We start from the raw sequence: 22,065 nt of genomic DNA, 5'->3' as shown, positions 1-22,065 counted from the left end.
TTTCTAGTTGGATGGATGCTTCTACCACTGATTGTCACTGCTCTGAGCCAGTCTTTCCCCAGGCTCAGAACATCTGGATTGCTGCAGCTGTACTAAGAGCCCAGCTGTTTGGGATTCCGACTCCCTCCCGGAACAGGCAAAAAGTCACAGGTTGGAATATTCAGTTATGTAACGTGAATGTGGGAAATAGTCTGGCTTTGTGTGACGAGAATCTTTGGGGAAAGCAAGTCAGCAGCCCGAGTTTATGAGATGGCACTAGGGGCGGCACTGACATAAAAACCACAGAGCGCTGCTCACCCAGTTGTCCACCCCGTAGGAATCTTTAGCTCCTTTTCTACACTGGCCCGCATGCCTTGGCAGTGCCGGAAGTCAGGCCTGTCAGTAGGAACGTTAGAAGTATTATAACTCGGAATATTTGGGAGGGAGGAGACAATGGATTTCTCTTGAATCTTTAAAAGTTTACTGTCTTAGGATTTTAATGACAAAACTCTTTAATTTCTGTGACTATATTCAGAGCCTAATGTATAATGTTTACATTCTTCATTAGTGCCTCCTGCCTGGACTTTGGTGTACCATCAACCCAGAGAAACCTAGAAAACCTTCTGTCTTTTGGGGGGACTTGGGGGAAAACACCTATGTATTACTTGGGGATTTTGAATGACTCTTTATTCTTTGACGGCTTTGAAAGGCTGCAGTGGTCTTGGGCAGTTAAAAATTTACATGTAACCCATCATTACTAGAGATGAAAAACACAAGGCTTTAATGAATCGTTTTTTGCTTACTATGAAATGCAATTAATTAATGTCTTAAATAAGATTCCAAGCTTTATTCCTTGGGGGTCATAGACTTGAAATTAGGTTTCTGGTGTGAAATGAAAATGTCAACACAGATGTGAAGACATTTTCATCTGTTCATATGCATAAACAGATATAATCAAAGCTATTATGCTACCCACAATCCAGGGTTAATACTGAAAATATTTTGTATATATTTTATTATAATTTAGTCAGAACACGTGTTAGCTAATAATATTGGCGCGCCCGAAAATTACCACTACAACAAGCAAAGCATTACAAAGACCACGGATTTTCTATGGTTTCTTTGTAGGATAAACAAAAATGTAACTTTTTACTGTGGTCTGCATAAACTTTTAAAAAGCCTGACTTCTTACTATGACACACATGTGCACACACATCGAAAAACTATCCAAAGGCCGTGCTTTCAAAGGGAGCAAATGAGTCTCAGTCTCCTTATTCTTTACTCTTCCTAAACCCCAATCTCCTTATTCTTTACTCTTCCTAAGTCCCAATCTTTGATTTACTAGCAATGTATAGGGAGCATATCATATTGATTTTATTATCCTACGGGTATGTTTTACTTTACCTTTTAGCATTATATGAAATAAAAATTTCTTAAAAAGAAAACCTTGATAGCAACTGCTGATGGCCATTGAAAAGCTCTTTGATCTACCTGGAAAGAGTTCTAAACCTTGATGATAAAAGAGAGACCACAAAGGCTTAGATCTATGATCAGTGAAAGCTTTTACTCCGGAAAGAATATTTAAAATAAATCAAGCATGAAATCTCTTTTATGTCAGCCCAAAAGACACATTGTTTTTAGATATCATGAAGGAGATAAAAGAGCTTAAATGAGTAGTGTCTTCCCGAATAGCTTTCAATGTAGCCTGGTGAAAAGCAACTCAAATTATATACATAAGGTTGAGAATAGAATCTTTAAGAATTGTCGTAGTTGACACAGCACCTAAAATATTTGCTTTTTAAGAGTTGATGACCCAATGTGGCACACACAGGCTAACTGCAGTCCAGCCATTATGACACCAAGAAAACACACTGTGGCCCTGTGAGTGTCGTGGAGTGTCACTAAAATCTTCTGTCTCTGGCTACACAGAAGTTTGTTTTTTTTTTTTTTTAAAAAAAAACGTTATTACACATTTTATATAACTAGGGTGGGTATGAGTGAGAACACTGACTGCACACTATCAGTTTTTGGTCTGGAGACACTAATTCTGCCTTGTTAATACATATCATCTAAGGCCGCCATTAGCAGAAGAGGAAAATTTTACCACCAACATACTGCTTTCACAGTTCTAACCAAACCCAGCGCCAAAGGGATTTATATCTACAGAACTTAGTTATAGCTACTGCTTCAGTCAAAAGATCTTTAGTGGTAAAAATACTTTAAATTAATGCAACTATCAAATATAGACTGTGATGTTTATTCAATTATATCACAGATTTATAAGGCAAAAGTTATGGGTCGAAGCATCAGGAGACAAAAGAATATTCTTTAGACTCTGATAAACAGTCTAGCCTTTGGTTAGCGTTTCCCCAGCTGTCTGACTATGGGGTCATCATATCACCTGTGGCCCCACTCCTGCTTTCATAGTCAAGAGAATGGAAACACGTACACGCGCAAGGCGCTCGGGTATGAATGTTCACCCCGGCATTGTTCGTAATAGTCAAGGGTGGAAATAGCCCACGCATTCATTAAGAGATGACATAAATAGGGCACAGTCGCAGAGCATGAGGACACACACGACGTAGGCAAGTCTTGAAAAGAATTTCTACACGAAAGAAGAGAGTCCCGGAAGACTAGCATCTGAAAGGGGGGCATGTAAAGCCTGCTGGAGAGATAGTAGTCGCTGCAGGGTGAGGAGGAGGAATGACCGAGAAATAGACCGGAGCTTGGTGGGGGGGGGTGCCTTTCTATGTGGGGACAATCCCCTAAAATTGGGGGGGATGGTTGCACATGACTTGAATATATTAAAGACTGCTGGGTCATATACTTTTTAATGAATTATGTAGTGTGAGTGCTATAACTCAACAGTGTTTCTAAAAGAAATTCATATATGTAAACATAATGATTATAAAAAGAATTGCTATGCTCTTAAAATTACAATGTTTGTACTTGACAATTTTTAGAGCCAGATGTTTGTGGTAAGAATGTAATTATTGCTGTAATATTATGTGCAATATGTACGGAATAGGAACACCATATAAAACTATGTAAACAAACAAGGTTTTCCTCCCCGAGTCCTCCCTCGGCTTTGTGGAGGGCCTGCTGCATGTGTCCTTGTCCCCACTAAAGGCATCTCTTTACTGGCAAAAACAAATAAAACAAAATCACAATCACTTGAACAGCTTAAAAGAAAACTCTCAACTATTGATAGTGGATTTTGGGACCTCAATTTTCTATAGTAAGGGTGTATTAAATATCGTTTTTCCTCAGGATAAAAATTGCAACTTTCAAGTAAAGCCTTTGCCAAATAGAGATCTCTGAGGAGAATTTGCATAAAGCAGACATCTGTCAATCAATGTCAGATTCAAGGAAAGCTTGCCTGCAACCCTGATTCATTACACCCTCATTATTTGCCTGCAGGTAGGTATTTTAAGAGGATGTCATTAGCTCTGAAGGGGAAATAAAGTTCTATGTACACAAATAAACATAGACAAGAGTTGTCACAGGATAGTGTGTGACAGCATTATTTTTCAGTTTTAATTTGACACATCTGTTTTCAGTGAGGTGCTGTCATAAACAAACAGAACAATCCAGGTGTGTCAGTAGAGAGATGGTCCAGGGGTCACAAGCACACTGCTCTTGCAAAGGACCCAAGTTTGGTTCCCAGCACCCATGTTAGGTAGTTCACAACCTTTTGTGATTCCTGGTCCAGGGGACTTTAACCCTCTTTTGGCTTCTGTATACACTTACTCAAGTGCATGAAAGTTTACATAATTAAAATAAATATTTTTTCTTTTTTTTTTTTTTTGAGACAGGGCTTCTCTGTGTAGCTTTGATGCCTGTCCTGGAACTAACTCTTGTAGACCAGGCTGGCCTCAAACTCACAGAGATCTGCCTGCCTCTGCCTCCCGAGTGCATGCGTCACCACTGCCTGGCTCAAAATAAATATTTTTTTAAAGGAAAAAAGACATTTATATAGAAAAGTCTGAAATTTGTCCTTTTCTCTTATGGTTCTAATATGATAATGATAACATTAGCTTAAATAAAACTGACTTTAAAAGAAAAAGATGTTCGTGGGTATTACAATAACACAGATTTTTTTTTTCTGTTACTCTTTCACTACTCATCCAAGCCCTTACCCCAGCCAACACCTAAATTTTACTTTAATGATAGTATTTTGTAATGGACTCAGTAGTACCGTTTGATTATGCGTAGGCTACATAATAGAGAACTACAGCAGAAATAGTTGGCGGCTGAGGGCAAAAGCCTTCCTAACGAGCCTCCTCAAGTCGTTGGTCATGACTCCTGTGATGTCTCGTTCTCTCGTGTCTACAGTGATATCAAGTCATATCTTAAAATGCCGCGTGAGTCAGAGTTAAGGCTTTCTGCCCAGTTTGTTCACTCTAACTTTCCTTAAAGGCACAAGCTATAATTGAAAATTGATGACTGTTTTGGATTTTATCCTAATTGACTCCACAAGTCCATATGTTGATGGTTTCTTTGCTGGCCTATGACAATATTGCAGATGGTGAACCCTTAGGTGTTTCCCCAAATAGTCCAAGGAATATTAAGTCCAAGACACGTCTCACACTAAGGAGCTAGTTGCTTAATGTGAGCTTGAAATTAATTACTTATTCTCCCAATATTTTGTATAGTCACAAAGCAGATAAACACCGTAAGACTTTATGCAGGTCCACGACTACCATGATTTAACTTACCTACCCCCACCCCGCCCCAACACACACTGCTATTTGGCTATGAAACTCCACTGCTTTGTTTAACAGCTGGTGGCATCCAAAGACCTGAGGTCTGCAGAGGAACTTTAGGAGATGCTGCTTTAGTGCAAAGACTCTGCTCACCAGCCACAGGCTGCCCACCACACCAAGGAACCCCCTAAACAGAGGAGTAAACTCCACATCTTGCTTCTGATTCGCTTTGCCCTGCCTGGTTCCTGTCATTTCATTAACACAGTGACATTTTCCCTCTCAATGCCTTTGAACATACTGATAGCCAAAAATAGATCTTAGATTGGCTAAACCTCAATGCCATACTAATTTATTAAATACTGCAATGACCTTAAAAAGCAATAAATCACAGATTTAAAAACTTAAAAAAAATCCAGATACAGTGCAGATAAAAATTTTTATTTCTAACTTGGCATTATGACTTACATAATTTGGGAAATTTAAAAAAACGGTTTCCCTCTCCCTCCCCCTTAAAGTCATGGTAACCCATTTGGTAACCCATTTACTGGATAGTAGATGAATGTCATATCTGATTGGGAGGGGGAGTGATCAGCTACAACAGCCATGAAAGCTTACACAATCTCTCAGACCCAGACTCTACCCTCTCCTATTGCAAGCCCACTTCCATACTCCAGACATCATGCTGGGCTCCCTTCTTCTCCAAGGGGGAAGCAAGGAGAAAAGCCTGTCACAGGCACTATTCTAGAAGTCGCTTGTCCTCAGTCTGCCAGTTATATAGTTAGCAAATATTTGATTTAGAGATGGCCACTGAGCCAGCTTTTGATAGTAAAAAAGAAATGAACAAGATACAGAAGGCCAGTAGATATATGAGTATAGATTACTCTTCTGAGTTAATCAACTATAATATGTTATAGTTATAATATGTAAAATTTATTATTATGATTAACATTACTTTTTCAGTTGCATCTAAATTAGATAACTACATTTTTTTTAAAGCTTGGATTATTTTCCTCAGTGGGGGGAAGAAGGCCTTATCCTCAGGGAACTCACAACAATACACAGTGAATACAGCTACTTGTATTCTGTATCTACAGCAGTTTATAAAACTACACCTGCAGCCAGGCAGCTCAGTATAGGCCTTTAATACCAGCATTCGGGAGGCAGGTGCTGGTGGATCTCTGTGAGTTCGAGGCCAGCCTGGTTTATAAGAGCTAGTTACAGGCCAGCCAGGGCTGTTACACAGAGAAACTCTGTCTCAAAAGCAAAAACAAATAAACAAGAAACTACACTTGCATTTTTCTTACTTATTATTTGAAAATGGCAGGCAGCTTTACACCTAAGAGTCCTTTGTGCTTGACTTTATGATCGATTTCAAAGAGACAATGGTTAAGTATTTAATAATCCTTTTAATCATTTCTTGTAAAGTTTTTCAGGTAGCATTTAATCTTGATTGACCTGTAAAAGCTAGAAACTGGTTATTATCTCATGAAATACAATGGCAGTAATGTTAGCTTAATTCTGCAAATGTCCAGGCATTGCTCAGCAGATATACACATGTACAGTATTCACGTGTGTTGTGTCTTAGTCACTTTTCATTGCTGTGAGAAAACACCACTACCAAGGCAACTTATAAAGCAAACTGTTTAATTGGGTTCAGAGGTCCAGAGGAGGAAAGTCCACAGTGGAGGCAGCCACGGTGCTGACCCACAAGGTCAGAGCATAGAGAGGGCTGGCAATGGTTTGGCTTTGAGATCACAATGTGACACACCTCCACAGCAAGGACACACCTCCAGCAAGGGCACACCCCCAGCAAGGACACACTTCCAAGTGCACACCTGTAATCCTTCCCCAACACTGCCACCAACTGAATTTCAAAAGAAGCTTGCCTAGCTAAGACATCAATAAGCAAAGAATTAGCTTCTTATTTGTTTTATTAGTAATAAACTACTATGAGATCTTGAGGAAGACTCGTTTTGTCTTTTGTTTGCTTCAGTGTTAGATACACAGAGTGTTCTTACCACTACCTATTAAACTGAGGAAAATAATTCAAGTTTTGAAAATGTATTTATCTAATCTAGGAATAGAAATTGTGTTGTTAATCATAATAAATTATACTGAAACATTATAGCTGATTAACTCATAGACGTGATCTATATTCAGATGTCTGTTGGCTTTCTCTATCAAATGCACTTGTTGAGTTTATCACTTTCTTACAAATGTCAGCCCAATAAGCACACAGATTAAAGAAGGTGAATGGTTTGCAAGTTTGCTGATGGCAAAATCAGAGCACTATTAGACATCTCGTGTTGTCTTTGTCCTTCAGATATGAGATTAAGGGCTCCCCTAAGTTACACAGTCGTTTTTCAGATGTGCCTTGCCCTGAGAAACTCCATTTTACAGTGGCATTTGACTCTCTCTGGGGCATGGAGGGTGATGGACAAATGAAGAAACCATTTGTCTGGCACCGCCTATAAGGCATAGACCGAAAAATAATTTGTGCCTAAAAGCAGAAAGGGTGCCACCTACGCATTTATCAAGGAAGCTGGAATTGTAGAGACTCGTGGGTATACTTAACTTACCAGGACAAACTAGGCTGGGAACACACCTGCCTGAGGCAGATGCAGCTCCCTCAGCTGCCCCATGATGAGGAGAACTCTGTGGAGACCACTGTGACCAATGGGCAGGGAACTGCCTGCTCCAGGGGCTTCAGCTGCTTCATCCTGGCTGCTGATGAGTTCCACTTGAACCGCCATGGTCTACTCGCCTGTGTGTCTACCTGGACTCGCGGCGGTCTGCCCATTAGTTGGCCCGTCTCAGCAGGATCCTGCCCTTCTCTAAGCCCTTCCCCACCTGTGACACAGCAGACCTCCACTCTCATCAACCCGCCCCTTCCTAACTCATCTTGCATTTCTATGAATTGCCTCCTTTTCAGGCCGCTTTGAAAGTTCTGGAACTCTTTCGGTGCCTCTCAAGCCTCTGAAGCCATTCTGACCCCTACATATTTACACATGTCGATATGGATATTTTTACTGTGCGGTATAAGACATTCTCTGAGAGCTAATATCAGCAATCAATATTGGAATAAAAGAACTGTGCTTGCTTACGCAGGGTTATCAAGGAAAGCAGGACTACTTAGTAAATTGCTGTTAATGAAACCATTATGTGTACTTTGTAAATCCATGGTTATTCTGACATTGTCTAAAGACCCATACGTGTTTGTACTTCTGACATGACATTCTCATGGTAAAACATAAGTTCAAATATGAACAAAACTTCTGCAGAGAACAGAAATATTTACAAAACCATGTGGAAAAATATTACTTATATTCAATTACTTAAATTCCATTTTTCAAAAAGAAAAGCTACTATGTATATCATGTATATTTTCTTCATTATGGAAAAGCTAATCCTTCATAGCTATGGATATAAATATGTCCAAAAGCATGAAGAACCGAGACTGAAAATATGCCCCCCACTCATTTCCATCTAAAGCTGGGCCGGAGTTGGTGCTCAACAGACTGGGGATGCGTTGATGCAGATGGTGGTGGTCATGGCGGCTTAGACTGTACCCAATCAGAGGTTTCTGTATTGCTCCTTATGATAACCAGAAGAGAAATGCTTAGATAATTTAGGCACTACTGTTTTTCACGAGGTCAGAGTGTGAGCTAAGAAAGGAAGCCAGACTGAATCCTTAGATGTACATCTTTGTGTTTAGTTATAAAGAACAGCACCTTTTCCATTGCTCATGAAATTGAGAATTTTGTTTTTGAGGCACAGTTTCTTTAATTTGTTTAAAATAATTTCATTATCTTTATTTGCAAAGAAAATTTTCCAAGTGAAATAAGTCACGTAAGCATTGTATCAGAGAACAAACCTTACACCTTCTTTGTGTTAAATCTATTTAACACACTAAAGTAAAATGTTGTCAGATTGGAGTTTCCAATAAGCTATCTCCCAGCTGAGTGTTGCAGTGAAGAGTGCTGGGTCTGCTGGAGAGTCACAAGTCCAGCATCCTTCTTCCTGTGACAGGGAAGCCCTAGTGCCAGGGGAGAACCCACTGCATGGAGTTAGAAAGGAAACAGGAGGGGACAGGGAAGAGAGACACTTTCGGTACCAGGCAGAGCACAGGGGAGATTAGCAGGTGGGTGGCCCTTGTCCCCTACCTTCAGCACCACGTTTCCTTCGGAAAGGAGGGCTTGGCTGAGAGGTGCTGATATAAAAAGCTGTCTCAGTGTGTCGCCTGTGGGCAGCCCCTGGGGTCATCTGTGGTGTTCCTGTCTTCCTGGACCGTTCTGTATGACCTCACTTCGGTACTGCATGTCATTCACTGGCAATTTCCCCATCAAGTGTTTCCCCACTGCGGCTCACACTGTGTTGTGAACTCGTACCACACTCTGATGTCTCTAAGCAATTATAAAGCTGCCAATAAAAAGAAATGAATTTTGCATATACCAGAACAATACAAAAAAACCCAAAATGCCACTCTTAGGACCAAAACCACCCCAAATACACCATTACATTAGTTTCTAACTTGAATGCTAAAGAAACACATGCTAGACTCCACTTTCCCAATATTTTGCCTCAGAATATCTATCTGGATTAAACTGTGATCTGTCGCCTCTTCCTCTCATAGCAGACATATGAGCAAATGCATAGCAAATGCAGGTTCTTGGGAGGAACTGAAATCCAAGTCTGGGCAGACTAGCGTGTGTCCTCTGTGATGGACGCCTACTTCATTTCCTTCATGGAGCACTCGTACCAAACAAAGAGGACCTGAGTGAGCACTCATCAAATTGGCTGTCAAGTAGTAAACTTAAACAAATATTCACAGAATAATTAGAACTTTACAAGGTGGTGGATAACAGTTTCAATAAAAAAGCACTTATCTTGGACTAAAAAGTTACAAGGAAGTGTCCCTTGGAACCGCACCAGAGAGGATGGATTCTGTGTTGTCCTTTCTATGACGTCTGCGTGCAAAACGGCATTCGAGCCCTTGGGGCTAAAATAACCAACTGTCCTCCTCCATACTTGGAAAATGAGCCGCACAGCCCCTCCCTGCCACTGGTGGGTTACTCATGCTCCAGGGGATGGCACCACACCCACAAACACATGGACGGCGCTAACTGAACTCAACTGGGTATTAGAAAAAAAGCCAACTTAAAGGGGACCTGTTCTATACACACGCACACACATACACACACAGACACACAGAGCTATATATAACAACTGGTCTGTAGTTGTACAAAGAGATGGTCAGAATTCTGTTGTTACTAGGTCAAAACTACTAAGTTGGTAGTTAGTAATAATTACCAATTTTAAAAACGATTAAAATGTAATGATATAGAGCTTCTGAATCATTAATAAAGACAATGACAAAGAGGTCTATTTTCAGCTACACAGATCTCTTATTTTCTGTTCCATGCTTCTAATACCTAGGGAAATGGCGACATAATAGCAAGGGAATTTAAAAATTTTAGATTCACCAACATCACAATGTTTGTGAAGATAAAAAAAAATCTATAATTAGTTATACGTGGAAACCAATATTGTTAAAGAATCTCTGTATGGGCTCACAAGATCCATAATTTTGTGGTAGAAATGCTGTGTAGAAGGTATCAATGGGATACTTTTGCAAAAACTGTACAGAAAGACATTGGCCATGGAGGAGCAGTGACCATTCTCCTCTCAATTCTATGCTTCTAGCTCCCATGACAGCCTTCTTTATATTTCTTCATAACCATTCCCCTTTGCCTCCTCTAGGCAACCTCCTTCCTGGACCCAACTCTAAAACCCAATCTTCCAGCGAGCACTGGCTCAGTTTACTGCTCTTTTATCCACTATATTTTTCTTGGACAAATTCAGCCGTAAGTGTGTCTAAACTTCGGAACTGTCATGTGTATGTCAAGACTTGTACATGTTGGGTTGAACATATTTTGGATCTCTCTACTTGGGCATTTCCACAGATACAGTCAAGGTATTCTGAATCCCTCATTCTCTGGATGCTTCCCCACACACTCCTGCTCTACACACAATAGGTGTTAGTCTACTTATGGATGCAAACAAGGAACCCGAGGGCGGGGCTGGGCCACCTCCTCCTTTCCTCGTCTACCCAGGGGTCAGTGCATGAGACCAGCTGTACTCTTCAAAACTTCCCACTTTATCCCAACACCCTTCATCTCAAAAGGAGTTTCATGCGGACTTATCTATCAGCCAAATCTCCGGACAGTCAGGCCAGTACTTTCTGTTCAAATTACACATTTTAATCACTCTACCACATATCCACTGTTAGACTTTGTTCCCTGTGGTTTCTGCTGGAACCTAGCTTGTGGTCACTGTAATCAAGGAGGTAATACTGCCGACCAGGGGCAGTCTTCTCCAGGACTCACTCCTGGAGCTCTAGATGGGTGGTAACGTCCTCTGCAGGCCCAGTGCGTCTTCCGTGTGTCTCTACTTCTACCACTGGCAGCTGTGGAAGCCACACGTGGAATGTTTGTCTCGGATTATGTGTTAAGCATCCTGAGATAAGTGAGTTTTGCTTGCCTTTGTGCTGGAAACACCTGATACACAGTAAGTGTTCAATGTTTGCCAAAAATTTCACCAAGTGTAACTAATTATGTAGGTTAATACTAGATACTATCGGAGTTTTAGTCTTATTCCTCATTTTAAAATAAAAAGTAAATATATTTTTTTACTGATACATAAGAATAAGAAGTTCATATGCTAATTGAATGTGATGTTTCAAAAAGTATATGCACTGTATACTGTTTCTTCTGAGTCAAATGCCCATATCATCTTCTCTTCATTCCTTAGTGGTTTTTCTTAAGGCTCTTTGGAATGCCCAAAACATGTTGCCACGCTTTCCCTGCGGTGTAACAACAACTGGACTGCCTGTGTGTCTTAAGGCAGCGCAGCCGCCAAGGCTCTGCCTTTCTGTACCCCTTCCCTGTACTATCTGTTGTGAGTTTCTAATTCTTCTTAAAACACGGACAGTTTTAGAGGAATTTCAGATTTACAGATGTTTGCAAGTTTTAAATGTTTGCAATAAAAGTTTTACTTGCTAGAAAGTACAAAAACACCTCTCAGTCAAAACCCCAACATTTGTTATGGCAACACATTTAGTTATGTATAAGTATTAGCTGTTTTTTAAATCATTTAAAGGTAACCTATGAATCTGCAAATTAAAATTACATTTCTATATAAAAATGAGAAATAGCACTTTAAAGCACGAAACAAAAATTATAATAACAAAACCTACATCAATATAGTAAGCAGTAACCAGAATTTAAAAAATATTATCAAATAACTATTTCAATATGACGCTATTACACAAGGCCCAGTTTTCATAATCAAAGTATGGCTTGCAAAACCAAGATTAGCCGGGTCCAAGAATTAATACAACCTTAAATTATTTTGTGTTGTAGATATACACTCCAATTTCTGAAAAACAAAACAAAAACCCTACCATCCAAACAGAAATTAAATTTAATCCAGTTGCCTATAATTAATTTTACTATAAAAGAACAACCGTTATTACATGCCTTTGTTTAAATAGAAGATATGCTATTATTTCAAGATACCAGGGTTTAATTAGCAACATCCATTTGAAAAAGGGGGTATATTTTGACTCAGAAATTTCTTAATTGCTAACAGTGGCTTTTCTGAGTAGGAGTGCTGTATATAATTTATTTTTGCAGATGTAATTAAAAGCCTTGAATATCTTCACTGTCAGCAGAAAAATCCTTCCGTCCCAGCAGCTGAAGAACTGGTGCTTGAAGTTTTAACAAGGAAATGAAGCCTTGGCGAGGAAATTGATAGGACTGTTAATGGCGCTTACAAACAGGAAAAGAAAGTTAGGCTGTCTGCAACAAACACACAAAAACGAGGCCTCATCTCCATTGCAAACTGCTGGCAATGGAACAAGTTCCACGGTGAGGGACCTAAGGGAGAGCAAACGTCCCGCTGATCAAAGCGGTCTCGCAAAGGGCCAGCACCTGGCAGCAGCCGCCAAAGCTTCGCCCCTGAAGGAGCAAAGACACACACTTTCAAATCCACCAATATTCACTTTGAAACAGGCTGTTTGATCGCTGCAAAAAAGCATTGTGGTTACTTCTCAAAAAGATGAACTAGCTTAAGACTCCCCTTTTGCTCTGGGTGATGTCATCACCCACAATTACTGTAAAAATGACACAAAAAGAATGTGTGTTGTAAGGACAACTCAAACACGAAGTCAAGAGTAACATAAAAATTCCTACCGGTTTGGCTGAGTTGAGACGCACTGCGGCTTTTCCGGGAGAGACCAACAATAGCTACCATTTTGGCCCCAATGCTAGAGCGTCGCTTCTTGCCACTGGTCCCCAAGGTGCCCACGGCGGTGTCCGACTGGCTGCCGTCATTCTTCTCCAGTGAGCACATGTCTCCACTGATGCTGCTGCTCTTGGTCATGCTCTTCCCTGACACGCCCATCTGTCTGCTTTGCATTTTGGATGTAAAGACACTGTCAGCCGGGGCATCATTACCAACGAAGACGAGAGTGGAAAAGGAAAAGACAGAAGAGGCGTTTTAGATGAAACATCCGGAACACAAGGATCTAACTGTATCATCTCTGGAATGGATTTCTAGGATTTACAGGTTTTCCAGTAGCATAGTCTATGCACTATCCAGACAACTCTAGCACATATGGCAACAATGCACCAAGTCAGACTCTCAGTTTGGTTTCCACTCTGGAGGCGCTGGGTCCGGTCTCGGAGGAAAACAAACACGGAAACTCAGGGGCTTTCAGAGCGGGCTGTGGCAAAGGCCACGGGCGCTTTGAGTGTAAGTAGCTTATTTAATATTGGTCAGATATTCTAAGAGGGCTAGATATTTTCATTAGTTTTATGTTTTAAAAAAGCTGTTTCACTTTACTTAATTTTGTAATTATTGGTGTAATCCAAATTTTCAAAAATAAAGACTTCCCTCATAGTTTTAGACAAAGTCAGAAAGCAATTAACGAATCACTGGAATATAGAAGTGGACTATGGACTCATTGCAAAACCAGTGCTTCAAGGGGAGTAAACTGAGGACAAGATTCGGTATTTTCCCAGATACTGAGGAGTTGTAGGAGGTGGGGTGGGGATGAGCATCAGCAAACAGGTTCCCCAGCTGCTCCCCATAAATCTGGGACTATGTAGAGGAAGCAGCCCGTTTTCCAGGGACTGGGAAATTTATTTCGATGCCATCGTTTTGAGCTCGTGTTAGAGAGTCACAGTTTGTGCTTGACTTTGGTCCTGATGGTGGGACTGTTCAGCACATGAGTAAGAAATGAATGGAATGAAAAGTCAAGAAAAAAAATCTGCACATTTTCTCCACAAATGCAAACGAAAAAGGCCAGTGTGAAAATGTAAAACTACATTGAACTATTTTATTCTTCATATTAAATTTAATGAGAAACAAGGCAGAGAGGAAAGTCAGTGTTTGCATTTTTATAACACCACACACTAACAGTTTTCACATTTGTGGGATTGTTATACTTTAGTAAAAAGGAGAGAATCGAGTCAACATGGAAGGCAGTAATCCCGTTGAGTCCCAGTTCTGCTACCTCTCTGACACATTTTGATGAACAATTAGGGCTACTCTGAGCCCCAGGATTATCAACTACAGAACAGGAATATTCATTTTAAATAATCTGTCAGGGAAGAAGCTGATCAATGGAAATTACGACATTAGGGAATATGGAGAGGTTAAAGCCCTTCAAGATGTACTAGAGGTATCAGCATCATTGATGAGAATGAGATCTATACCAGGACTGAAGAACGCCAAGGGATTACAGTGTCTAAATGGTTTGATTACAGTCAACTGTTGAGAGAGTTACAGCGCTGACCCAGGCAGGACACCAGGGTTTGAGCTTTGGCGACAACCATGTAACCTTGGAGGAACCTTTTCAATTTTCTGCAACTTAGTGTCTTTATTTAAAGAGTGAGAGACCACAAGGAAGGCTCTGGGAGGAGTGTTAGTCTCAGGGCAAGAGCAACAAGGATTCCGCTCTCCTCCTCACAGCGGTCACGCCACTGCCATCACTCAGGAACGTTTCCTATACAGAGCACTGTGACGCAGAGGAGCGGAAGAGCTGCATCTATGAAACACCTTTCTTTCCAGAAGCTCTTATGCCATGGATTTGAGGTTTTACACACACACACACACACACACACACACACACACACACACACACACAGGTTTAGCATATGAAGTCTTCCCCCACGCCCCAACCCGGAGCCGTTGCTCTTTGTAACAGCCCTGGTCGTCCTAGAACTCGCTTTGTAGGCCAGGCTGTCCTTGAACTCACAGAGATCCATCTACTTCTGCCTCCTGAGTGCTGGGATTATAGGCCTGTGCCACCATGCCCAGCAACATCTGAGTTTTGGAGCATGCTCCTATTAGAAAAGAATAACCTCAGAAGGCCAGAGTTCTGTTGAGAGAAAGGCTCTAAAATAAAAACTTATTTTTTAATAGCCGTATAAACAGCACTATGCATAGTTCCATAGGCCCGTGCAGTGGGCATGCACACCTTACTCTACTGCACAAGAAGGCAAGTTACACACACAATACTTCCCATTGCTTCTCACGATCTCTCATCTCAGTTTCCACAGCGGGATGGTATAAAGGCCACAACCAAAATCAAGAAAAATGGTAATGAACCTGTGGAAGCAGTCTGTAGATGAACAGATCAGTACTGTGAGGTCACCGTGGTTACAGAGACACACTTCCACTTTAGTGTGACTGTGAGCATCTGCAGGGCTATGTTTCTGAGCAGCTGCAGCCACTGATGTACCTGGAGGAGGAGGTTGGGGAGGCTCCCTGTCCGTCCCTCACTAGATAACAACGAAAACTAAAGCCATCAAACAGACGCTTTGCTTGGGAACACTGACTTTGAGCTCCGCCTTCTAGAACAGTCACTGTGTGATAAATTTCAATGCTGGTGGGCGCCAGTGTCGCTCACTTCGTTTCCTACTATTCGGTTGTTTGGTTTTTAGCTTTGTTTCTTTGCTTTTGAGCAAAGTCTTGCTCTGTAGCCCTGGCTTGACCTGGCGCTCAGTATTTACACCAAGCTGGCCTTGAACCTGTGGGCACTCCTCCCGCCTCTGCCTCCCAAGTGCTGGGACCACAGGTGTGCATGCTCTGTGCCTGGCCCACTGACAGGTTTCTGAAGGGAAACTTGGCAACATGCAACAAATAGTTTTTGAAACCATAATATTTAGCCTAGAAATTCTACTTTCAGGATTTAAGCTAAGGTACTCAATGAGTACAGATTTAGGTGTAATTATATTCATTACAAAATCAATAACAATGTAAAAACAACCTAATGGAAACAAAGAAAAACAAAGGAATGAATCTATTAATGTCTAGTTTAAAATCGATCATCAGTAAGGAAGACTATGCTTTGAAACTGTGTATGGAAATAATAATAACATGAGATATTCTTGGTGGGGGATGGGAAGCAGATATTTGTGGCTTCCTTTTGCTGGCACACATATTAAATAGGGATTTGCCCGACTAAGAGGACACAGGCAAATTAAAATCCTAGAAGGCAGTATCAATAAGGAGTTATCTAGAATAGGTTGTCTGTGTCATGTCTGTGGGGGATCGTCTTGACAGCATAGTTTATGTGGAAAGACACTGGCTGAAGCTGGTGGTGCCGGTGTCTGTTTATGGGTCCTGGGAGGCTGAGCACGACACACAAGCATTCATGGTCTCTGCCCTTGATGCCGATGTGGCCCCTCCCCTCTGACTACTTTACTGCTCTGGTGGGTAAGATGGAGCTGCGAGCTAAGAGGAAGCCCTTCTCCACTCAGCTGGCATTGCCTGGCTGTCTTATCACGGCAACAGGAAATGAAAACTGGACAGCTAGACCAGGCCATTGGGGAAGCCTGGATTCATGAGGTGATCCAATTAGGTACATAATAGGGAACAAAGGGAATATAAAGATAAACAAAACTATTTGTTTTTTCAGAAATGATTCTTTTAGTAAAAAATATAAATATATGGAGAAAAATATAAATATATGGCAAATATTTTAGGAAATACCTATGTATATAGATAGAATTGTACTTAAAAAAAAGCTTTAGTTTTTCCCAGCAGTGTTTGTTTAAAATATCCATTTTTTTCCTACTCTGATTTCCCAGAACAAACATAAAAAGAGTCAGCGACGACAACAATGGAATAAATTAGAATAGGCAGAGGAAAAGAGCAAGCAGGGACCAACAACACACGTTTCCCACATAAGCAAGAGTATCAATCTTCGTTCTCCCGTGAATGAAGACAACAGCTCTGGAGCTGTCCTGCTGGGTTACTAGGCTGCAGTCTTACTGACTGCAGCATTCTGGTTCTAGATAGGGTTACCCTATTTCTAAATATTGCTTTGTTTGTGTTTTTCTAAGGGTTGGCTTTAGAAAATACAGACTTTACATATTTTGCAGTTTTAAAGTTAGGCATATAAAACTGTCAACTAACAAAGTTATAGCTGTTAAGATGAGTCATGAAATAAAATTCAAGCCAAATCTAGTGTTATTCAAGGAAAGTAATATCTCCTTCTCCCAAAGCACTTTAAATACTGCCCAGACGTACACCGCATATAAAGATATGAGTATGCTGGATAAAATATAGCAATTGATAAGCTTGAAAGATTACAGCTAAGGGGCTTAGCCTTAAAATGATGATTTGTAAGAACATGGACACAGGAAATAAAGCATTGTAAATAAGATGTTTTCATAGTAAATGAGGACTTCGTCATGTGGAAATCTGGGAAGTGAGGAGGAACTTACAAAAGACTTGGCAAATGGTGCATCTCTGGCTTTGATGGATAGAGATACAGAAGGTCTAGCCCACAGTACAGCGGGGCGTGGAAAGCACAGCCGGGAAGATACACAGTGGAAAATAATGGAGGTGGTATTAGCTAAGCTCCCATGCCTGGTCACCTTGTCTTCCTTCCCACTGTTTCGTTCTTGGGTGTCAAGTGTAAAGAGATAGTCTGTTAAGATTTAACTCAGGTATGTAGATGTCTGTGTGGTTTATTCATATGTGAGGGTGTATGTGCCCGTGTATCCATGTAACCAGTCCAGGGTCAACATCAATCAGTGATGGATGTCTTCTTCATTGCTCTCTCTCTTGTCTTTTGAGGCAGGGTCTCTCACTGAACATGGATGGAGCTCACCAGTCAGCTAGACCGCTGGCGGGGCCAGCTTCTGGGAGCCTCCTGTCTCTGACTACCAGCTTTGAGATTACTGGTGTGCGCTGCTGTGCCCCGCTTTTACACGGGTGCTGAGCCCCTAAACTCAGGGCTTGTGCATGCACAGCAAACATCCCACCCAGTGAGCCATCTCCTCAGCCCTGTAATTCACTCTTAATTGCAGTCTTGGCAGCTGTTGAGCAGACATTAGAGTCATACCTAGAATTCTACCTTAGAACCTGCATGGATCTTGCAGCTGCTTAAAATTCCCTTATTTAAAAACCTCAGCGTCTTACATACCATTCTTCTCCTAATGGGTGCAATTTAAAGTTGTTTAATTTACTATTTACTAAGCTTCACTTCACGTTAGCTCAAATGACTATCTGAGCAAGAACAATAGTAATCATTTACTGAACAGTGATTAAGGAATATTAATTATCACCAATATGATGACATCATTTACTGGGTGCATCAGAATGCTGAGATCACCTCTCGGCCTTTAGCTAAGACCAAGTAAAGAATGTTGGCAGAGCTTAAGCAGAAACCCATACTCTAACGTCAAGACACCTTGCTGAAGTCAAGCACTGGAGAAAATCTCTTTGAAGCACTGGAAAAAAACTGAATTTCTCAGAGTAATTCTTTGATTTCCGTTATGACAGAAGTTTAAAGTTTAAGATTTTAATATTTATCGGATGCCCTGGATGTGAATACATTCTATTAAACTGATACAATGAATTCAAATGGAATTTTCAGTGTGATGAGAGGCTAAATATGTGTGTATACCACAAAGTTAATGGCCAGAGGTGGAGAAGAATATTTAGCTAAGAAACAAAGTATTTTTGGCCAAAAATATCTGCCTTGATTATAGTCATTAGCAAGGACTCTTTAAGGGTTCAAGTCTTGGGTCTTGTGGCAGGAAGCCATCAACGTTCCAGGGTCTCAGAAGGTTCACTATTTACTTGAGATCAACTAAGGGACACACGTGAAGTCCAGAATTTCTGAGATTCCTTTCTCAATAGCTAGCTAGGATGTAAAATTTCAATACACTAAACATCTTTAGAAAAACATTTTTTCTGGAGAAAACGATTTCTCCACTCTCAGCATCCTTGTTACACAGGTCTTTGTGTGGGTTTGGGGCCGGGAACACCCCGGTTGGTTATCCAGCATCAAGTAATCACTTCTGAAAGTGTCATGAGCAGCAGTGTACAGACTGAAAGGTGACACTTAGGAACACACACACACACGTAATAATAATGAAGAAGAGGTTATAAACGTGAGAGAGACCAAGCGGGTAGAGGGGAAGGACTGGAGGGAGAAAAGGCAGGGTAGAAATGATATCACTATATTATAATCTCAAAAATCAAAGAAAACAACTAGAAGAATGAACTGATTTGAAATTTTAACATGTCAAGAAACCATGATAAGGCCAAGCATTGAAGAAAATCTCTCCGAAGTATATGTAAAAACACTTTCTCATAGCAATTATTTGATTTTAATTATGACAGAACCTTAAAGTTTAAGATTTAATATTATTGGACTGATTGTCCCTTTAAAATATATTTACTTTGTGGCTACTTTGGGGCTGGCTTTGTCCTCAGAATGGTTTCACGAAACTTTCATTTATGCTTCTATGGCGTAAGATAATAAACAGATGATATGGCAGATAATGGTGTGTGATATGGGAAATACAGATGAGAGATACTGATGAACTAGAAATCCTGGGTGATTTTAGGGTGATTTAGGGAGAGCTCTCTGAAGAGAAATGAGCTGAATCCTGAATGATGAAGCCACACCAGGTACAGTAAGGATGATCCAGGCAGAAAGGACATCGACCAAGTCGTGCACCATGAGGCGGGCCCAGGGCTGCTGGGAGATGCTTTATAAAGCTACACGGCTGAAAGCACAGGGTAAGCCTGCATGCACTAGACCACAACCACAGCTCGAAATGCTTATTCTTACAAATGAGCAACCCAGGGGTTACCCCAGAGCCGAGACCTGAGACCACGAGAACACAGATTCTATAGGTTGTTGTGCCAGAAGATTTGGGGTCTAGGCCAGTATTTTATCTCTGGAGGCACACACTGTCAAAGGCTTCTGGAGAGTTTGTGAAGGTCAAATCATTAACTCAATGAGGAGTAATCCTTAGTTGGACACTTACAATTACTTAGAACTAAGTCTGTTTCTATCTTTTCTGAATTTATACACATTTTTTTTGAATTATTAGAAACATATCCTCACTCTACCATGACTGTAGAGTTACTTATGGAAATGATAATGAACTTGTGAGCTCAGGGTTCTGCTCCTACTTTCTTCCTCTATCCTTGCTGCTTTTTGACCTGTGGTCTTATTACACTGCCCAGCTGGCCCTGAGCTGTAAGATGAGAGGACTTCCTGGCAGCCGGCAGCCGGCAGCTTTCCTATCTATTTTGCCAGACTCAGATTGTCAGTGTCTTCTGTTATATGGGTTGTGCTTTGCCAGACTCTATTTGTATTATTTCATTAAATGCACAAATAAATAGATAAATAAGGAAGACAAAAGCCGGGCTGGGACGGTGGCTCAGCTGGTTAAGTGCCGGAGGCCCCGAGAACACGTGTAAGGCTGGACACGCAGTGTGCGTCTGTCACGCTAGCACCGCGGTGAGCACTGTGCATAGGCGGGTGGATCTCTGCTCGCTGGCCAGCCAGCCTAGCCGGACTGAGTAGGAAGTAAGAGGGGGAGCAGTAGAGAGGAGCTCTGGATTTTCATCTGGTCCCCCACAAGTGCAATTACATGCATGTGCACACTATGTACATGTAGTTCACAGGAGCATGTACATATGTAACATCCCCCACACTCCCACAACACTACATTTAAAATGTTCATTTTAAAGCAAAAGTGTCACTGTTTCATTCACTGTTAGCTTAAAAACCAAGTTATATAGGAGTCAGAATTTTAAAATGTTTTCATTATAACATGTATCTTGAAAGCCCTGCACATTTTCCTATATCAGCTGATGCTTTATTATCCTCAGAGACAGGGCCTAATTTGCCTCCTTCTCCCTTGAATTACTGGCCCCCAAACATTCCTTGACTCAGCTACTTTCAGCTACAGTACACATCTCAGTGCCAATTAACCGGTCCCTCCGGCTGATGTCGCCCTTGCGGCTACTTGACGTCAGGTCCCAAGGGAGTGAATGGGGGCTGAACTGGGGTCTGCTCTCCACATTCTTGCACAAGGGGGCAGAAATGGAAGGGGAGAGAGAGTGTTTGGTTTACCCCACACGAAGAGAACATCCTCTAGTCAGCCTATGCGAAGCAAATGTTTATTTTTAATATTCTATGGAGAAGAACGTCTTTTTCTAGTGTGTACTTGGCCTGCTGGCCTCTGTAGTTCTGCAGTGAAAACAAGAAACAGTCACTATGTTGAAAAAGTTTAAGCACTTTAAGCAAATGGAAAAGAAAATTAAAACCTGTTATAGAAAGTTTCAGTTCAATTAAGAGTTCAAGCAAAAGTCTAGAAACTAAGACAATGTGCTTACTTTCAATGATTTCAATTTTGGAGCAGAGGAAAACATAAAATATAAGTTTCTAAGAGTCTCTATCTCTGTTTTACAGTGAAATAACTCCAGCACAAAAAGACATGTTTAAAAGATGTGCCCACTTCTTTCATGTGTGTGACTGTTTTGCTTACATGGGTGGCTGGTGCCTGAGGAAGCCAGAAGAGGGGGCTGAATGCCCTAGAATTGGCGTTAGTACCATGTGGGCTCAACACTGAACCCAGGTCCTCTGCAGGAGCAGCAAATGCTTGGGACCGCTGAGCCATCTCGAAACCACCTTTCTGAGTATCACACAATGCTGATGTTTTCTCTCCACCTCCTTTAAAACATACATTACCAGTCAACTGAAAAGTCTGCTCCAGTTTAAGTCAATTCTTTACCAGCATTTAGTTCTGGAGAAAACACAGATCATTTACTTTTCAAAATGCTCTTTTATTTTTGTACTAGAACTGATCCTTATTATTCCTTGAGACTCAGGCCAATTAAACCAACTAAAGCCAATTATTCCTCTATATAAATGTCATGGGCAGAGACAGGTTTCTCTCCATCTTATGTTTCTTTGAGCTTCTTTTTCTGGCTTTACCACAAGTATATATAGCATTTAAAATAACATAAACCTCTGACAAAGTATTAAAAGATATAT

General features: G+C 41.0%; 1 protein-coding gene across 12 annotated transcripts in view; it reads right to left on the bottom strand.

The window, feature by feature from the left end:
• Positions 1-22,065, bottom strand: part of Rims2 (regulating synaptic membrane exocytosis 2) — a 373,273-nt gene that overhangs the window by 48,681 nt on the left and 302,527 nt on the right. For all 12 annotated transcript variants that reach the window (XM_050162885.1, XM_050162890.1, XM_050162839.1 and 9 more), the window contains one exon: positions 12,938-13,179. In XM_050162885.1, coding sequence (XP_050018842.1) covers positions 12,938-13,179 — 242 coding nt within the window. The remainder of the gene's footprint in view (positions 1-12,937; positions 13,180-22,065) is intronic.

Source organism: Alexandromys fortis, unplaced genomic scaffold, assembly GCF_014885135.2.
Source record: "Alexandromys fortis isolate MF-2015 unplaced genomic scaffold, M_Fortis_MF-2015_v1.1 scaffold_17, whole genome shotgun sequence".
NCBI lineage: Eukaryota > Metazoa > Chordata > Mammalia > Rodentia > Cricetidae > Alexandromys > Alexandromys fortis.
Note: the sequence above shows the minus strand (reverse complement) of the source record. Positions and strands in the feature narration are given on the sequence as shown.